Source organism: Pseudoliparis swirei, chromosome 22 (genome assembly GCF_029220125.1).
Source record: "Pseudoliparis swirei isolate HS2019 ecotype Mariana Trench chromosome 22, NWPU_hadal_v1, whole genome shotgun sequence".
Classification (NCBI taxonomy): Eukaryota; Metazoa; Chordata; class Actinopteri; order Perciformes; family Liparidae; genus Pseudoliparis; species Pseudoliparis swirei.
This window is the reverse complement of record NC_079409.1, coordinates 23,009,006-23,030,180: the sequence shown is the minus strand read 5'-3', so window position 1 is coordinate 23,030,180 and position 21,175 is coordinate 23,009,006. Positions and strand designations below refer to the sequence as shown.

The window sequence follows — 21,175 nt, the reverse complement described above, 5'->3', positions numbered from 1 at the left end:
AAGGCAGGAGGAGAGAGAGGGAGAGAGGGAGGGAGTGTGCTGCGAGGGAGAGAGAGAGACACGAGTGGGTGGCCCTCAGGAGCGTTGTACCCCAACACAACAGAGAGAGAGGGAGAGAGGGAGCGTGGGAGGAGCCGCCCACCAGCTCCACCACGCCCACCTCACCGAGGACTGTTCACTGTGTGAGTGCAGTGGCACAGGCTGCTGTGCCTATGAGACAATGTGGTCAAGTTAATTGATCAATAAGATAAAGTGCATTGTGTGAGTCTCGACAAAGTCAGCTCTTCTTGGATGAGCAGCAGCAGAGGGGTCAGCCCCGCTGTCGCATCTCGGATGTGTCGGTGCTCGCGCTTCATTGCGTGTTGAGCTCAGGTTCTCACAGGAAAGGATGAGTCATTCATCTAACTAAGTACTGCACAAAGAAGAGAGCTTTTTGTGTTTGTTTTGCTTGGAGACAGTAAACTGCTAAAAATGCATGAGAATTGCTTGAGAATGCGTCCGTCAGTCCAACCACACAGTGGATCGTCCTCAGAACAACGTTCACCAGTTCAGTCATTTGTTTTTTAATTCATAATTCAGGAGTCACTCAGCCGTCCCTCTCGTGATCTGCTCTTCACAACACGGTCTTTTACGCGTTCTCTTTATCTGCAACAAAAAGCCCAAATGCAGGAAGTCGTGACGGCCGCAAGAACCTGCACATGTACCCGACAGCCCGTTGTTCTCCTGACCTCGTGGAGGCGCTCCCCGACCTCCGGACACATCATATCTCTCGTGGCATGGGAGAGGTCCAGAGGGTTATTGAGCATTCCAGCATGCGGGTGGTCTTCTAGTATCTAAGGAGAAAGTGATGAGGCCGGTCAAAGTGAATTACAAGTCGGATTCAACGCTCAGTGAATAAAGATAACTTATTTTTAGCTCCCTAAAGTGAGACCTGAAACCCACTGGTCTGAATGAACCGCTCAGACAGGACGCTGACGATTCGATTTGCACCGAGAGAGGAAATAGAGGAACGGCCGAGAGCTCCTACTTCAACGCCTCTTGGATACCGATTACAGACCAGTGGTCATGTCCAACCGGCCCCAGCACGAGGCGGGTCCATCCCAGTGCTGCAGGATATGATTCATTTATAGGGTACTTATCTATATTCTGGCAAACTTAATGTAAGACATGCATCTGGACCAACATGTAAGGTACCAGGAAGGCAGGAAGGAGTTGGGAGATGATGTCACATGACGTCACATGATGTCACATGATGTCACATGACGTTAGAGACGTACTTATCCGACTGCGCTTCTGCATCACGTCACTCAACAACAATCGTGTGGCCTCATGCTCTGAACACGGGACTGCCCACTAAAACATTGTTCCATCTCTTAAACTAAATCCGAGCATTTGCATCTGCAAATAAGATTTAAAAAACCGACATCGAAATTAGGATTTTTTTTTAACGTTTTACTGGACATATCTGCAAAGTTGCTAAATGTTCTCAATGTCTGCATAACCTTCGTTGTGATTGTCTTTCCACCTCAATAACCCCCCGTGGCAACTAAAGTATACGTTTGTAGTATTTGTTGAACATCTCAAGTGATGCTCAAAGTCAAAGGGATGAACTTTACTCTCTGAGGTCCAAGTTTTGCAGCTGCTCAAAGTTTTGTGCCAGATACTATAAACTACTAACCACTCAAACATGATATCAGTGCTCATCTACTTGCTGTAAGCAAATACAAACTTTAAAAAACAAACAAATGCCAAGCGTGCAGACTTCCCGGTGTCCCTGTTGCAGACTGAACGGTGATAATTGGCCTTGTGCAGTTCCATCCGCCCCACAACATTACATTAGGACTGCTGCCGCCCAGAGAACTTCTCTGTAATCGTCTGTGTGTCCTGTGGTGCTCTCACGGTGCAGTAAACACCCCCTTTCATCTGCATCGCAGCCCGAGGAGGAAATGCTGTGGCCTTGCTGCGGCCAGATCAATTAGAGGCACTTCAAATCCGCAGAAAGACCTCGTTGGCTTTTCAAACAGCTCATGGTGGATAATGGGGTTGCCCTGTGTTTCCCCATCTCTCTCTCTCTCTCTCTCTCTCAATTGATTTCTGGCTTCGTTAATGTTTGCTCTTATACTTTCATTTGGAATCGTGCTCAGCGTCTGCTGATCCCTTCACTGTCAAAGTCTTCTCGCACTCACTGCCCCGCAACCACAGGAGAAACACAATGTAGTTAGTCTGATGTGTTCTTTAATCAACTTGATTTGACGGCACATACAAATGGATCCTGTTCTGCAGGCCATGCTATTGGAATACAGTTGCTGTAGTTTTATATCAGGATGCTTTCCAACTTGTTGGAACATTGTTGTCCCGGGTGAGGCTCAGAGGGACAGGCTGGACTCCAGGTTGTAGTGAAACCAATAAACTCTTTACTTCGGAAAAAGGTCAAATATAAAAACGGTGGCTTGAAAGCAACTACAAAAAACACCAGGAATCACCATGGGAACAAAGACTGAGACATCGAAACAGAGACACTCGAGACTGAGATGAAGACGACACACAGGAGACAAGGGACAGACTGGCACAATACATAGGGGAGAGACAGGTGTAGGACATGAGACACTCAGGGAGACGGGGCTGAGGGCAGGGAATGAACCAATCAAGAGACAGAGGAGGGGCTGAGGGCAGGTGACGGGAATGAACCAATCAAGAGACAGAGGAGGGGCTGAGGGCAGGTGACGGGAATGAACCAATCAAGAGACAGAGGAGGGGCTGAGGGCAGGTGACATGAATGAACCAATCAAGAGACAGAGGAGGGGCTGAGGGCAGGTGACATGAATGAACCAATCAAGAGACAGAGGAGGGGCTGAGGGCAAGGGAAGGGAATGAACCAATCAAGAGACAGAGGAGGGGCTGAGGGCAGGTGAAGGGAATGAACCAATCAAGAGACAGAGGAGGGGCTGAGGGTGAAGGGAATGAACCAATCAAGAGACAGAGGAGGGGCTGAGGGCAGGAAGGGAATGAACCAATCAAGAGACAGAGGAGGGGCTGAGGGCAGGGGAAGGGAATGAACCAATCAAGAGACAGAGGATGGGCTGAGGGCAAGGGAAGGGAATGAACCAATCAAGAGACAGAGGGGGGGCTGAGGGCAAGGGAATGGAATTAACCAATCAAGAGACAGAGGAGACAGGGGAAACATAGAGGAGACGCAGAGGAGACGAGACACAGAGGAGACTAGAGGAGCCACAGAGGAGACTAGAGGAGATTAGAGGAGACACAGAGGAGACATAGAGGAGCCACAGAGGAGACATAGAGGAGACATAGAGGAGACTAGAGGAGACATAGAGGAGACTAGAGGAGACATAGAGGAGACTAGAGGAGACATAGAGGAGACTAGAGGAGACTAGAGGAGACATAGAGGAGACTAGAGGAGACTAGAGGAGACATAGAGGAGACATAGAGGAGACTAGAGGAGACATAGAGGAGACTAGAGGAGACTAGAGGAGACATAGAGGAGACTAGAGGAGACTAGAGGAGACATAGAGGAGACTAGAGAAGACATAGAGGAGACTAGAGGAGACTAGAGGAGACATAGAGGAGACTAGAGGAGACTAGAGGAGACAGGAGAAGTGGGCGTTCCAGTTCTCGAGACGTGACTCCGGGATGAGGCGACACTGAGTTCACAGTTAGGAAGCAACAACATGTCGGCCACACGTCTCCTGAGGGGCTCAGCTCTGGAGACGTGTGGAGTATCAACAGACAATGTGATGGCGAGGTACTTGCATATGTACACACACACACACACACACACACACACACACACACACACACACACACTCACACACACACACACACACACACTCACACACACACACACTCACACACACTCACACACACACACACACACACACTCACACACACACACACACACACACTCACACACTCACACACACACACACACTCACACTCACACTCACACACACTCACACACACACTCACACACACACACACACTCACACACACACACTCACACTCACACACACACACACTCACACACACACACACACACACACACACACTCACACACACACACACACTCACACACTCACACACACACTCACACACACTCACACACACACACTCACACTCACACACACACACACACACTCACACTCACACACACACTCACACACACTCACACACACACACACACTCACACACACACACACTCACACACACACACACACACACACACACACACACACACACACACTCACACACACAATGCCATATTGATACAACAGGATCCATTAAGCCTGATGTGTGTGTTTCTGATGTGTGGGCGCAGGAGCACTTTCAACTCCGACCTCTCCCCTCCCCTTCTCCCCTTCGCAGTGGAGCTGTCTTCATGGTAATGACGTCGGCACTCTACATAATATAACACACTCTCTTCCGCCGCCGATATTGCAGAGAGACATCTCCAGGAAAGATGTAACACAACCCCGCATCTCTTGCGTAGTAAAGCTGTGAAGTAACACTCATCACGCTGCGATTGAATTCTCACAACGGAAACACTTTCCCTAACATCGTTGTGAGTGTTCACAGAAATCAGTGCAGGGCATTAAATAAATGCTGTCCGTGTAACGCGATCTCTCAGGTCTCGAGTGTCATTGTGACTGCAGGTTGTGCTACAAGCCAGTGGCTGCAGCTTCAACCAATAACTCCCTATGATGGATGTTTGCTGCTCGCTCAGGATGCGGCGCGTCGAGCTGACATCATGTGTTGGACGATCTCACTGGGACTCCCATCACGCATCTCCAGGCTCAGCGGGACCTTTCAGCAGCTCTTACAATCGGGATTTCCTTTCTTTAGGCCCAGAGTTTAAGGATATAAAGCTGAATGTCCGTCAGCTTAGACCTCACCTTGTTGGAGAGGATGCTTCTCAGCAGTGACACAGCACTGGATGTCTCGCTACACAAGAAACACACAAAGACTGTCAACAAGTACATCAACAGAGCAGCAGAGCCTTGACAGAGCACACATCAGAGACGATTGCATGTTGATTATTACTTACTTTTAATACTGTGTATTAATTACTTTTAATATGCTGGACTTCGCACTGTGTGTATGTTGTGTTCTTCTTACCACATACACTGTTGTAGTGCGTCTTATCCTGGACTGGCAGTTATTGTTACCTTCGCATTGAAAATGCGGAAGGTTATGTTTTGATCGCCGTGTATTTATTTATTTGTATGCGTGTTACTCGCATAACTCAAAAAGTATTAAACCGAATCGCATGAAATTTGGTGGGATGATTGGTTATTATCCGGGGACCATTTGATTAGATTTTGGGATCGATCGGGTCAAAGGTCAAGGTCATGCAAAGGTCAACATCTTCTTTTTACCATAGCGCGGTCAATTTTTATCCAATTGGCATGCAACTAATGCCAACATGTTCATAATTCAATGCCCAATCTTGTGATATGCGAAGGTATGCGCTCTACCGGGTGCCACTTCTAGTTTTATGTTTGTTATGGTCTGTAAATTAGATGCAAATGAGCTGAAGCTCTAATCTGGTGCGAAGCATCGGATGGTGACCTTTATGTTTGACCTGTACATGTCCCTTTTGAGTAAAGATAACAATAACACGTTATGTGTGTGCATTAGTGTTCATCCCGCCGGTGTGTCACCATCAGAGTTGTGACTCATCAACCGACAACCCGCGGCTGTCGGTTGATCGGCGGCGTGACACACTCTCTCGCGGCAGCCTGTGTGGTGGCGCCCTCTTGTGGGCGAACTAAGCATCGTAAATACACTATAGCCGTTTCTCAATTCAAAGTACACTAAGTACAGACTTGTTTTCTTTTGGAGTCTGGTCTTGGGAGTCCAGACTCCGGAGGACGGGAGGACGGTCTTTCTGCGATAGGAACAGCAGCTCTTTTGATGACGTCAGCACATCAGCTGTTCTTGCTCATGAGTTTACTCTAATTATTCACTGTCAATTATTTTTTTACAGTCAAACTAAATATGACAACCCTGCTTTTTTCATTATCCTTTAAATATAATTATTTTATTTAGAATTGTGTGTATATATACAGGACTGTCTCAGAAAATTAGAATATTGTGATGAAGTTCTTTATTTTCTGTAATGCAATTCAAAAAACAAAAATGTCATGCATTCTGGATTCATTACAAATCAACTGAAATATTGCAAGCCTTTTATTCTTTTAATATAGCTGATTATGGCTTACAGCTTAAGAAAACTCAAATATCCTATCTCTAAATATTAGAATATCATGAAAAAGTATACTAGTAGGGTATTAAACAAATCACTTGAATTGTCTAATTAACTTGAAACACCTGCAAGGGTTTCCTGAGCCTTGACAAACACTCAGCTGTTATAAATCTTTTTTTTACTTGGTCTGAGGAAATATTAAAATTTTATGAGATAGGATTTTAGAGTTTTCTTAAGCTGTAAGCCATAATCAGCAATATTAAAAGAATAAAAGGCTTGCAATATTTCAGTTGATTTGTAATGAATCCAGAATGCATGACATTTTTGTTTTTTTTATTGCATTACAGAAAATAAAGAACTTTATCACAATATTCTAATTTTCTGAGACAGTCCTGTATATATATATTTTAGGGCTGTCAATCGATTACAATTTTTTTACTAATTAATCTCACATTTTTAAATTCATTAATCGCGATTAATGAATTGTTTTCTTCTTTTTTTTAAAGACAAAACTTCACACAGAGCTGTGTTTTCAAAGAGGCTCCTACATATAAAGTGCCAGCGAGGTATTTAATATCGTGGTTGATAAATTGTTTCTTCAGTGAAAGATTAGTAAAACAAGGTGCATTAGAGACACATTGGTCCTGTCATCTTTAACACTGAACAGCAGAACCAGTGGCCTTGGGAACTGACTGACATTCACATATATTAACCCTCTGGAGGCTGGGCTCATGTTCTCCATTCTACAAAAAAATGTAAATTCACCTTTTAAAGGCTTTTGCATGTGACACATCCCCACGTGTTATACATCAAACATTCCAGAACAATCTCAGCTCTATTGAGGCTCATTGTCCTCGCGCCGTGTTCTCTGGTTCTCTGACTGATAGGCTGCTAATGATCCTGACCTGTGAGGTGGGAGGTCCTTTTTGATTTACTAAGTGTTCATTGGTTGTTTATTTCGCTAAATGTTGACAGACAAATGGATTGACAAATCATGGTGAAGGTTTCGGGTGACACGGCGCGGAAAGAACTCGTCACACGAAACCTTCACCATGATTTGACTTCTTCGTCAGCACACACGTCACGTGTTCTTGAATGTTGTTGTTTTATTAGGATTGTGTATGTTACATGAAATACAAGTGTGTTGTGCACAACTTAATTTATTATAGCTTGGACAACACACTACTCCAACCATTAAAACACACAGAAATAGAAAAGTTATTAAGAATAAGACATTGACTATATACTTTGTGGTACAGATGACCAGATTCAGCCATTTAATCATTTTCGTCATTTTATTTTTGTCATGACATGAAACCAAACACCACGTTTTGTATGATAGGTCCCAGTAGTCCCAGTAATTTGTACAATATCTTGTACTGTTAGAATTTCTCAATATACATTTGGTATTCAAAACAATATAACTCAATATATGCTTTGTTTCCTTCAATGCTGCAAAGTGCTTTTAATTAAAGCTCCTCCCCCTGACACATATAATCATCCATAGAGCACACATGTAGTAGATCTTGTGTGTTGTTGTGGCTGGATTTCTTCCTTTTTGGTCCATTCTAACTAATCTCTTAACCTGATGCTTATAAACTTATTTCTCTCTCCTATCTGACTGCTGGTGAGACGCCACAGGAGACTCACCCTCTGGACCTCAGAGAGTTTGGATCAGAGTTCAATTCACGTAGATTTATTTGTAACCAACAGTTTCACAAATAAACCTGGGCTGGGTCCGGTATTAAAGACAACAACCTCCCTCCACATCTGTCTTTCCCAAGCCCCGAACACACACATAACTGAATCTCAGAGTCACAAACTGAGTTCAACAGTCACCAGTAATTTTATGTTTTTGTTAATAAACCGTTATAATATTACCCAGTGCACATATGTTAATACATGTAACACTATAGCCCAAATAATTTCCTCATAGAAAGATGGGTTGATCGCTCCCATAATGAATATGACTCAGTGTTGGATTCATAATTGCTGTTCAGAGGACATTGGTACTGTTGCTTTGATGCCTGAATGTTGCCCAGTGAGCTCCCACTGAAGTAATCCCAGCACTATTGAAGCGGCCACTCAGCAGTTTGAGCTCTGCTTCCGGGTGAGTCGGGTAGAAGTTAAAGGAGTTCTGTAACAAAGCATCACAAGTTAAAAAATTAAGATGAGATTTATAATTGATAATTGTAACAAAAACAAAGAATAGAAGGTAATTACATATGATGGCTGGCCGACGACCAGGGAGCGTCCAGTGGAGGTAACAAACATTAACTGATAGACATAGTTGGTGTAGTATTTACCAGAGAGCTGAAACATGACAGTGAGATCACATTAACACAGTTGGTACATGAGGTTGGACCTCGGAGAGTAAACAAATGATATGTATTCTACATAATCATGATATAGTGTAATTTACATATGACAGATTATATTCAATACATATAATACATTCTACTTCTAATAATAGTCTTTAAATAAGTATGATACAAAATGAGAATAAAGAAATAAAAAATAACTGTAGACTTCAATAATTATAGCTATACATTGTCTTCTCAAAATAATTAAATTACAGGAAAAATAAATAATATAACTATATATACATATACAATATATATATATATATAAATATATTTTCATATATATGTATATAAATATAAAAAAGAAAAATTATATATATACAAATAATATATATATATATTTTTTCAGAAGTATTCTTTTCTCTGTTTAGACTGAATAAACATTTTAGAATCGGTGACTCTCTGACCTGAACAATGGTCTCATCATCAATAAGTTCCAGCTCTTGTGCAGTGCCTGTTGCGAGACCAATTAAATCACCCCAAATGGCATCATAGCGCACCTGGATCCTGCAGGACAGACACGAGAGAGAGGGAACACACTGATGATCTGCACAAGAGGACATGATCAGATGGAGAACATTATGCACAGTCACAATGCAACTGGATATTGCAATGAATCGTGCAGGAACAACTAGACAATGGAACAAATGGGTGAAAGGAGGCTGAACCTTGTGGTTTCTCAAAGAGCGAGACCCTCTCTAGCTTTTAAAAATACCTTCAAGTGACCCTTTGACTGAGAAGAGTAAACGGCAACACTCTTCCAACTAACAACAATAATAATACAACAAGATTAAATTGGTACATTTAAAGTGCATACACGTTTCAAAATGGTCCGTCATTAACTTGTTAAAACTTGTTCAAATGTACTCTCCAAATTGCATTCTATAACCTAGGGAACATAGAATAGTGTTAATCAAATGCCACGGCTACTGCTCACTTGAACCAAGAGCTACTACCTGAACACTATTACCACTGTCAGTGACAGGCTGTGTGCAGCTCAACGTCAAACTGAATCAAGATATAAAGCTCATGGCAACAAGACAATAAAAGACCCATGCCTGCTTCTAGAAAGGACACAACACTCCCCTTTTTAGGCCCTTGTCACCCCGATAATCAAGTGAGTCCAGTGCTGTACAATCTGGACTAGAGGGAGGACAGACTTACCCCTTGATGTAGGCATTGTTCTGCTCATAGACTCTGATCCCGGTAATCCGTCCTTCTTCTCCTCCTGTAGAGTAGGACGTGCCACTACCTCCTCCAACAGCAGGAGAGTAGGAGTAGTGAAGCATGGGAACTGGAGAAGTAAAACAAAGATAGTAAGTGATGGGCAAGAGGAAGCTACTTCTCTCTGACTACACTTGAATTCACGAAACACAAAAGATCTTATGAGAATCTACATAAATCAAAAGACTGAAGATGGGTTGAAACCTCACCACCCAGGCAGCCGGTGCAGAGCCAAGCGAAGAACAGGAAGGAAAACATTCTGGTGTGTGAAGACATCTCGAGACACTGGAATCAGAAATCAATTCATCATCATCATCATCATCATATAATATCAATAACTATTGAGACATGAAAACAATCAGTCAGTTGTTTGTTGATCATAAAGCCATGATCATGTAAATGATCAGGGTCCTGTAGCCACGGAAACATGCGAATGAACGTCATATTTAAAGAGTGAAGATGTTGAAGCTCACCTGCAGTCTAGATCTCCTGAAGACAGCTTGAGTTCTGATCCTAGGGTGAGATGACACTGGGACATCTCACTTATATACATGTATGACCGTCTCCACGCACACACACACACACACATACACACACATACACACACACACACACAGACACACGCACACACATCTCCACAACATTCCTACCGCCTCTGGCAGCTGAACAATAGCATGCACACACTTCTGAGAGTTCTAATTTGAACCAGGAAGAGAACATGATATTTGAAGTTTCAGTTCAGTAAGTTAGTTTGCATCGCAGTTACAGGAAAGACACTCACTGGGATTTACTGATAACATTTTTCTCACCACTTAAAGGACTTTTCACCCTTGTTGGGTAAAAGGTGTCAAAGTAAAAGAGTTTCAGAGTTTCAGTGCTTCAAAGCACATCCCTTGTTGGAAACAAAGCAGCAGTGTGTCCGAGGAGCAGATTCACATGAGAGGACCGTTCAGTTGACTGCAGCAGAGTCTGACAGTCTGCCCGACCCTTCCTGGTTCTCATGCCTCCCTTCCCTCCAGTGGGCCCAGCAACACGGACACCAGCATGGCGTTGACTCCCAGCGAAGCAGGAAGACAAAGTTACAGGCAATGAACATATCTGAACAGAAGACACATCAATGTATTTGTTTTACTCTGAGAAAAAACATAGACTGGCCTGAATTCTAGTGATGTTTGTCTGGCTGCCATGCAGCGGCAGGGAGGACCAAAGTTGTTGGATTCTGATTACAAAGGATTGCATCAAGTTAAGAAACAGTATAATCCAATTGCAGACACACTTCCACACAATGATACAACAGATTGGTGGATCATACTCTCTATTTGCATAACTTGACATCAGAGATACATTAGATGATGGTCTACGTGTGACAGATGCACTAGAACATGTCAGGATCTCGGCAGATTGCTGTGAATATTAGAAAAGAAAGGAAACGGGAAGGTTGGGTTCAAAAAAGTGTTGAGGAACCAGAGGAATGAGATTATGTTGCTCACAACACTTTGAGTCTGAGGAGATGAGTGTTTGGAATTTGGAAAGGACTGAAGGACAAACAAAGATGACTAGGATGACATGTGGTGTTCCCCAAGGTTCAATACTGGGGCCTCTTCTGTTCAACATCTACATGCTCCCATTGGCTCAGTATGTGAAAAACAACAAAGTTTGTTATCAAAATTACGCAGGCGACACACAAATCTACATAACTATATCACCAGGGGAATATAATTACATACAATGGCTAAATGGATTGAAGAGATCAACAACTGGATGTGCCAGAATGTTCTTCAATTAAGTAAAGATAAAGCAGAAGTCGTTGTTTTTGGTCCCAAGGACGAACGATTGAATGTCAGCGCTCAGCTTCAACTGCTGGTGTTAAAACCCACAAACAAATCCAGAAATGTAGGTGTAGTTATGGACTCAGACCATAATCTAAACAGCCATATCAAGACATTTACTAAATCAGCCTCCTATCACCTGAAGAATATATCAAAGGTTAGAGGACCTATATCTCAACAGGATTGGAGAATGATGAATAATTGGAGAATAATAAATGTTCTTAATTGGTTTAAAATCTGTTTTTCTTTTGCATTGTGTTTTGATGCTTAAATGGTTTTATGGAAACCACTTTGAATTGCCTTGTTGTTGAATTGTGCTTTACAAATAAACTTGTATTGCATGGTGTAAACAATGAGGAACTGAAGCTGAAACCCAATTGTTTGGTATTTCAGAGAAAGAACAAATGTGCCAAATATTGTCTTCACTCCGTGTAGATTGATATTATAATGTACTTAAGTTCGTGGACCAACACGTATTGCTTGTTTCTTGTTTTGTCTGTCACCTTGCCTTATCTTTCATTTCTTTCTTTCACTCTGAGGTAAAGCAAGACGTTCAGGTCTCCGCCTCCTCTCCACCAGGTGTGTGGTGTGTTGCTGTGGATCGTCGTACTGGCTACAGAGTTTGAGCTGCAGCTCTGTTTCTGTACAGCAGTAGTCGTCCCTCTCTTTCTCAGTGCAAAAGCAGAACGTGTCTTCAATGTGAACAGGGTGGTCATATCCTAAGTGTTGTATTGGGGAATAATACCCTCAGGAGACCATATTCAACAGATATGAACAAATACACAACGTGTCATAGTTAGTGGAATGCTCCTTTACGTCGTTCTCTGGGGAAATAAACAGTATTTTGAACATCATTGTTTCTCCACAAGAACTAGATTACCGGCAGCATGGAGAATTTTTTGAAAGAGCCGTTATACATTCACACAGATTAGTTTACTTTTCACCATAGAGTTGCATAGAATCATTCACAATTAATAGTGAAAGTAGAAACACTGCACAGTAAAAGTCCTGAGTTCAGATTTGTAAAGAGAGTGTTATCAGCACAGTGTACTGACGTTGACTTCACATGGAGCTTTCAACTTGGCTATCGTGATGGATAGTTACATGAAGGATAATACACATATTTTAATGGTTCATTTAATTGTATTTTGTGATGAAACTGAATCTCATAGTCACATATCTCGGTCTGGTCAATTGTAGAAGTAATTAATAGGCTATCCAGTTAAGTTGCTTAGTTTTTATGGTGTTTCTGAGTAGCTGCAACTTGGGTGTTTGATACAAATATGTCCTGACAGGTGTATTGTTCAGGGCGTATGAGTGGACAAGCAGCAACACCACATGCTGAGCATGTATTATCAAATTCCAGTGGCGGGCCGTGGGCCTGGGGCCTGAGCCTTCAGCGAGGTCCTACACAGTCCCACCCGAATTAATCCACCTCTTATTACTATCATTATGATGCCATGGCTCTTGACCAGGGCTCAATACGTCGATCACGGCGTAGTATTGGTAGATCGCATGACATAAAAAAAAATTGGCCCGCCCCCGTCATTTTCTCTATAGCACGTCTTTGTTCATTTATTACACTAAACAGCCGTCTGATGTTGATCGTATCTACACAACAGCATGTCATTTCTCTCGGCTCTCCGTCTCGCGCGCTGCAGAATGCGCGCATCGGGACGGAGAAAAGAAGAAAAAGTCACTTGCACGAGTTTGTTCACTAAACAGGGCATTGTCGCCCCCAAAGCAGATTTCAAGTATATGCTCGACCAAATCGACATCTTCTCCTCCTTCCGCCATTGTGGGTTGAAAAAACAGCTTTGTAGTCCGCGAATTAATTCCTTTATCAAATTCAGTTTCCTAGTTCTGAGGTTCTGCATCTACCTGCCCATAGGACCCGCCTCTCAATATTGGTAATCCAATCAAAAGACGTGCAGCACGACGCCTGCTAGCTGCTCCTGTGCCGCTTCCGGGGCCTTCGAGAAGGCCTAGAGGAGCCAACTCTAAAGCTGATTGGTTGACACAACATCGTCATTCCCATTCACTTGAAGCTACCAGCGCCTTCAATGTTGATTCTGAAGGCCTAAGGGCAGATGTTAGCCCCCTGGCAACACACGATGGCTGAATATGATTGGATAAAAGATCTAACATAAAGACCAGCCCTCCAAATCTCAACCTGGCGCTGGCAGCAGCGCAACCAAGAGGAACGCTATGAAATTAAGAGAATAACTCTTACTCTGGAAAATAATTGAATACATATTTGTGGGGAAATATATTTAGAAAAAAATATATATTCTGATGATGTTTAGGCCAGCAGAGAAGGCCTTGCTGGCCCTGACGGCCCGCCACTGTCAAATTCCCTACAAAGGTGAGGTTGTGCTGCTGGATTTTAGACTCATGACGAGGATGCAGAGATCCAACTTCCTGATCATGATTCAGATACATGTGTATCATCACGCAAGCTTACCACAGACACCTGAACATTCTTCCTTGACAGCCTCTGCTGTAGTTCCCGGAATTGAAGGTGAAATGGTGACACACGCAAACGCACACACACACACACACACACACATCTCCACAACATTCCTACCGCCTCTGGCAGCTGAACAATAGCATGCACACACTTCTGAGACTTTTAGTTTGAACCAGGAAGAGAACATGATATTTGAAGTTTCAGTTCAGAAATTTAGGTTGCATCGCACTTATGGGAAAGACACTCACTGGGATTTACTGATAAAAAATTTCTAACCACTTAAAGGACTTCTCACCCTTGATGGGTAAAAGGTGTCAAAGTAAAAGAGTTTCAGAGTTTCAGTGCTTCAAAGCACATCCCTTGTTGGAAACAAAGCAGCAGTGTGTCCGAGGAGCAGATTCACATGAGAGGACCGTTCAGTTGACTGCAGCAGAGTCTGACAGTCTGCCCGACCCTTCCTGGTTCTCATGCCTCCCTTCCCTCCAGTGGGCCCAGCAACACGGACACCAGCATGGCGTTGACTCCCAGCGAAGCAGGAAGACAAAGTTACAGGCAATGAACATATCTGAACAGAAGACACATCAATGTATTTGTTTTACTCTAATAAAAAACAAAGACTGGCCTGAATTCTAGTGATATTTGTCTGGCTGCCATGCAGCGGCAGGGAGGACCAAAGTTGTTGGATTCTGATTACAAAGGATTGCATCAAGTTAAGAAACAGTATAATCCAATTGCAGACACACTTCCACACAATGATACAACAGATTGGTGGATCATACTCTCTATTTGCATAACTTGAGATCAGAGATACATTAGATGATGGTCTACGTGTAACAGATGCACTAGAACAGGCCTCTTCAACTAGCGGCCCGCGGGCCGCATGCGGCCCGCTTGAGTTTAACTCTGGCCCGCGCGACTCTCACTATCAACCCCCCCCCCCCTTCTCGGCTCGCGCGCGCCTCTCACTAGCCCCGTCAACAATCCTTCTCGGCTCGCGCGCGCCTCTCACTAGCACCCCCGTCAACAACTCATCAATATTCTGTGCGGCCCTCACACCCCCTGTGATTTTCTTATTTGGCCCACTTGCTACTGAAGTTGAATAGCCCTGCACTAGAACATGTCAGGATCTCGGCAGATTGCTGTGAATATTAGAAAAGAAAGGAAACGGGAAGGTTGGGTTCAAAAAAGTGTTGAGGAACCAGAGGAATGAGATTATGTTGCTCACAACACTTTGAGTGAGAGGAGATGAGTGTTTGGAATTTGGAAAGGACTGAAGGACAAACAAAGATGACTAGGATGACATGTGGTGTTCCCCAAGGTTCAATACTGGGGCCTCTTCTGTTCAACATCTACATGCTCCCATTGGCTCAGTATGTGAAAAACAACAAAGTTTGTTATCAAAATTACGCAGGCGACACACAAATCTACATAACTATATCACCAGGGGAATATAATTACATACAATGGCTAAATGGATTGAAGAGATCAACAACTGGATGTGCCAGAATGTTCTTCAATTAAATAAAGATAAAGCAGAAGTCGTTGTTTTTGGTCCCAAGGACGAACGATTGAATGTCAGCGCTCAGCTTCAACTGCTGGTGTTAAAACCCACAAACAAATCCAGAAATGTAGGTGTAGTTATGGACTCAGACCATAATCTAAACAGCCATATCAAGACATTTACTAAATCAGCCTCCTATCACCTGAAGAATATATCAAAGGTTAGAGGACCTATATCTCAACAGGATTGGAGAATGATGAATAATTGGAGAATAATAAATGTTCTTAATTGGTTTAAAATCTGTTTTTCTTTTGCATTGTGTTTTGATGCTTAAATGGTTTTATGGAAACCACTTTGAATTGCCTTGTTGTTGAATTGTGCTTTACAAATAAACTTGTATTGCATGGTGTAAACAATGAGGAACTGAAGCTGAAACCCAATTGTTTGGTATTTCAGAGAAAGAACAAATGTGCCAAATATTGTCTTCACTCCGTGTAGATTGATATTATAATGTACTTAAGTTCGTGGACCAACACGTATTGCTTGTTTCTTGTTTTGTCTGTCACCTTGCCTTATCTTTCATTTCTTTCTTTCACTCTGAGGTAAAGCAAGACGTTCAGGTCTCCGCCTCCTCTCCACCAGGTGTGTGGTGTGTTGCTGTGGATCGTCGTACTGGCTACAGAGTTTGAGCTGCAGCTCTGTTTCTGTACAGCAGTAGTCGTCCCTCTCTTTCTCAGTGCAAAAGCAGAACGTGTCTTCAATGTGAACAGGGTGGTCATATCCTAAGTGTTGTATTGGGGAATAATACCCTCAGGAGACCATATTCAACAGATATGAACAAATACACAACGTGTCATAGTTAGTGGAATGCTCCTTTACGTCGTTCTCTGGGGAAATAAACAGTATTTTGAACATCATTGTTTCTCCACAAGAACTAGATTACCGGCAGCATGGAGAATTTTTTGAAAGAGCCGTTATACATTCACACAGATTAGTTTACTTTTCACCATAGAGTTGCATAGAATCATTCACAATTAATAGTGAAAGTAGAAACACTGCACAGTAAAAGTCCTGAGTTCAGATTTGTAAAGAGAGTGTTATCAGCACAGTGTACTGACGTTGACTTCACATGGAGCTTTCAACTTGGCTATCGTGATGGATAGTTACATGAAGGATAATACACATATTTTAATGGTTCATTTAATTGTATTTTGTGATGAAACTGAATCTCATAGTCACATATCTCGGTCTGGTCAATTGTAGAAGTAATTAATAGGCTATCCAGTTAAGTTGCTTAGTTTTTATGGTGTTTCTGAGTAGCTGCAACTTGGGTGTTTGATACAAATATGTCCTGACAGGTGTATTGTTCAGGGCGTATGAGTGGACAAGCAGCAACACCACATGCTGAGCATGTATTATCAAATTCCAGTGGCGGGCCGTGGGCCTGGGGCCTGGGCCTTCAGTGAGGTCCTACACAGTCCCACCCGAATTAATCCACCTCTTATTACTATCATTATGATGCCATGGCTCTTGACCAGGGCTCAATACGTCGATCACGGCGTAGTATTGGTAGATCGCATGACATTAAAAAAAATTGGCCCGCCCCCGTCATTTTCTCTATAGCACGTCTTTGTTCATTTATTACACTAAACAGCCATCTGATGTTGATCGTATCTACACAACAGCATGTCATTTCTCTCGGCTCTCCGTCTCGCGCGCTGCAGAATGCGCGCATCGGGACGGAGAAAAAGAAGAAGAAAAAGTCACTTGCACGAGTTTGTTCACTAAACAGGGCATTGTCGCCCCCAAAGCAGATTTCAAGTATATGCTCGACCAAATCGACATCTTCTCCTCCTTCCGCCATTGTGGGTTGAAAAAACAGCTTTGTAGTCCGCGAATTAATTCCTTTATCAAATTCAGTTTCCTAGTTCTGAGGTTCTGCATCTACCTGCCCATAGGACCCGCCCCTCAATATTGGTAATCCAATCAAAAGACGTGCAGCACGACGCCTGCTAGCTGCTCCTGTGCCGCTTCCGGGGCCTTCGAGAAGGCCTAGAGGAGCCAACTCTAAAGCTGATTGGTTGACACACTTCCACACAATGATACAACAGATTGGTGGATCATACTCTATTTGGATAACTTGACATCAGAGATACATTAGATGATGGTCTACGTGTGACAGATGCACTAGAACAGGGGTCCCCAAACTTTTTCCTGAGAGGGCCACATAACGTTTCCCTTGTCTGCTGGAGAAATGTAGGTGTAGTTATGGACTCAGACCATAATCTAACCAGCCATATCAAGACATTTACTAAATCAGCCTCCTATCACCTGAAGAATATATCAAAGGTTAGAGGACCTATATCTCAACAGGATTGGAGAATGATGAATAATTAGAGATTATTTAACATATTATATAAAAATAAATGAAGGAAGATGTAGTGCTTTCATAAAAGTACATGGTATCTATTTTCCAATTGGAAGCATCGCATTTGCTGAACAGAAATGTTCATCACTGTGACTATCACTATGTTAAAACAAAGACGGGCTTGAATCATTTGTTATTTCTAGACTGAATTACTGCAACTCCTTATAATCAGGCTGCTCTATAAGTCTCTATAGTCAACTCCTTATTATCAGGCTGCTCTATAAGTCTCTATAGTCAACTCCTTATTATCAGTCTGCTCTATAAGTCTCTTAGGTCAACTCCTTATTATCAGTCTGCTCTATAAGTCTCTTAAGTCAACTCCTTATTATTAGGCTGCTCTATAAGTCTCTATAGTCAACTCCTTATTATCAGGCTGCTCTATAAGTCTCTATAGTCAACTCCTTATTATCAGGCTGCTCTATAAGTCTCTATAGTCAACTCCTTATTATCAGGCTGCTCTATAAGTCTCTTAAGTCAACTCCTGATTATTAGGCTGCTCTATAAGTCTCTTAAGTCAACTCCTTATTATCAGGCTGCTCTAATAAGTCTCTATAGTCAACTCCTTATTATCAGGCTGCTCTATAAGTCTCTATAGTCAACTCCTTATTATCAGGCTGCTCTATAAGTCTCTATAGTCAAATCCTTATTATCAGGCTGCTCTATAAGTCTCTTAAGTCAACTCCTGATTATTAGGCTGCTCTATAAGTCTCTTAAGTCAACTCCTTATTATCAGGCTGCTCTAATAAGTCTCTATAGTCAACTCCTTATTATCAGGCTGCTCTATAAGTCTCTATAGTCAACTCCTTATTATCAGTCTGCTCTATAAGTCTCTTAAGTCAACTCCTTATTATTAGGCTGCTCTATAAGTCTCTATAGTCAACTCCTTATTATCAGGCTGCTCTATAAGTCTCTATAGTCAACTCCTTATTATCAGGCTGCTCTATAAGTCTCTATAGTCAACTCCTTATTATCAGGCTGCTCTATAAGTCTCTTAAGTCAACTCCTTATTATCAGGCTGCTCTAATAAGTCTCTATAGTCAACTCCTTATTATCAGGCTGCTCTAGAAGTCTCTATAGTCACCTCCTTATTATCAGGCTGCTCTAGAAGTCTCTATAGTCAAATCCTTATTATCAGGCTGCTCTATAAGTCTCTTAAGTCAACTCCTGATTATTAGGCTGCTCTATAAGTCTCTTAAGTCAACTCCTTATTATCAGGCTGCTCTAATAAATGTCTTAGGTCCCTCCAGTTGATCCAGAATGTTGCAGCTCGTGTTCTCACTAAACTAAGAACAGAGATCACATCACTCCTGCACTAGCTACTCTGCACTGGCTCCCTGTAAAATCAAGAATCACTTTTAAAATTCTTCTCTTAACGTACAAAGCCTTGATTGGTGATGCACCATCATATCTTAAGGAGCTTGTAGTACCATATTGCCCCACTAGAGAGCTACGCTCACTAAATGCGGGACTACTTGTAGTTCCTAGAGTCTTAAAAAGTAGAATGGGAGCCAGAGCCTTTAGTTATCAAGCTCCTCCTCTTTTATGGAACCAGCTCCCACCTTCAGTCCGGGAGGCAGACACAGTCACCTCGTTTAAGAGTCGACTTAAGACTTTCCTCTGTACAGTCTTATAGTTAGGGCTGAATCAGGTTCACCTGGTCCAGCCCCTGTGATAACCAGAATGCCCTTTATTCTGCTTCTGTCTGGTTCCAGTGATAAGAAGTCCATACAAATAAGTTCCAAAGGTCTTGTTGTGTTTATGTTTAGAAGGGGTGTGGCTTTCTGAGGCAATGATTTCCTTTTGACACACCTTTTACATGATTTGATCTTTTTGTAAACTTCAGCAGACATTCTTGGCCAATAAAATCTGTTTTGAACAAGATCAAGTGTTCTTTCAAGTCCTCGGTGACCCATATGATCATGTAGACTGGTAATAACTTTGTTCCTGTGGCAGGACAAGTTGATAAGAGCATTGAGATCCTATTTGCCTCTTCCTCACAAGAATAGCACGTTCCTGTAGGTACATGCTGCACAACATCAGGAGAATACGGCCTCTTCTTACTCAGAAGGCGGCACAGGTTCTGGTCCAGGTTCTGGTCCAGGCTCTGGTCATTTCACGCCTTGACTACTGCAACTCCCTCCTGGCTGGTCTACCTGCTAAGGCCATCCGACCTCTGCAGCTCATCCAGAATGCAGCAGCTCGACTGGTCTTCAGCCTCCCAAAGTTCACCCACACCGCTCCGCTCCTCCGCTCTCTCCACTGGTTACCGGTGGCTGCCCGCATCCGCTTCAAAACACTGGTTCTGGCGTACCGTGCTCTGAACGGATCGGGCCCCGTCTACATCCGGGATATGGTCACACCGTACACCCCGGCACGTTCGCTCCGCTCGGCAACAGCCAATCGACTTGTGCCTCCTGCACCTCGAGCTAATCACTCTACATCCAGACTGTTTGCTGTCCTGGCTCCTCAGTGGTGGAGCGAGCTCCCCACTGACATCAGGACAGCAGAACGTCTCTACATCTTCACCGGAGACTGAAAACACATCTTTTCCGACTATATCTGGATTAAAACACAGATTTTCACTTCAGTGGCTCTTAAATAGCTCTTATTATGGTACTTTTGTAATTTGACAATGTTGAGGAAATGTTACTTTCTGTATTCTTGTTGTTCTTAGTTTGTATTCTAGGTTAAATGCACTTATTGTAAGTCGCTTTGGATAAAAGCGTCTGCTAAATGACATGTAATGTAATGTAATGTAACATGTACTCAAAGTACAGAGAAGTACGAACAAGAATGCTGATTGAGAAACGGCTCGAGTAAAACACACAGGAGACAAAAAGAACAAGGAAACAGAGGAAACAGAGGAAACAGGAAACAGAGGAAATAGAGGGAACAGAGGAACCAGAGGAAACAGGAAACAGAGGAAACAGGAAACAGAGGAAACAGAGGAAACAGGAAACAGTGGAAACAGGAAACAGAGGAAACAAGAAACAGAGGAAACAGGAAACAGAGGAAACAGAGGAAACATGAAACAGAGGAAACAGGAAACAGAGGAAACATGAAACAGAGGAAACAGGAAACAGAGGAAACATGAAACAGAGGAAACAGGAAACCGAGGAAACAGAGGAAACAGGAAACAG

The 21,175-nt window shown here is 42.8% G+C and overlaps 1 protein-coding gene across 2 annotated transcripts in view; it reads right to left on the bottom strand.

Moving 5' to 3' along the window:
- Nucleotides 1-7,362: 7,362 nt before the first annotated feature.
- LOC130212858 (zymogen granule membrane protein 16-like) overlaps nt 7,363-21,175 on the bottom strand; it is a 46,970-nt gene continuing 33,157 nt past the window's right edge. The window contains exons 2-8 of one of the 2 annotated variants that reach the window (XM_056444117.1): nt 10,617-11,026; nt 10,281-10,336; nt 10,017-10,092; nt 9,748-9,877; nt 8,991-9,090; nt 8,444-8,533; nt 7,363-8,357 (exon numbers count right to left, since the gene is read on the bottom strand). In XM_056444117.1, the coding sequence (XP_056300092.1) occupies nt 8,217-8,357; nt 8,444-8,533; nt 8,991-9,090; nt 9,748-9,877; nt 10,017-10,083 (528 nt within the window). In that variant the 5' untranslated portion in view covers nt 10,084-10,092; nt 10,281-10,336; nt 10,617-11,026 and the 3' untranslated portion in view covers nt 7,363-8,216. The remainder of the gene's footprint in view (nt 8,358-8,443; nt 8,534-8,990; nt 9,091-9,747; nt 9,878-10,016; nt 10,093-10,280; nt 10,337-10,616; nt 11,027-21,175) is intronic. The other variant, XM_056444115.1, reaches the window with a different exon arrangement.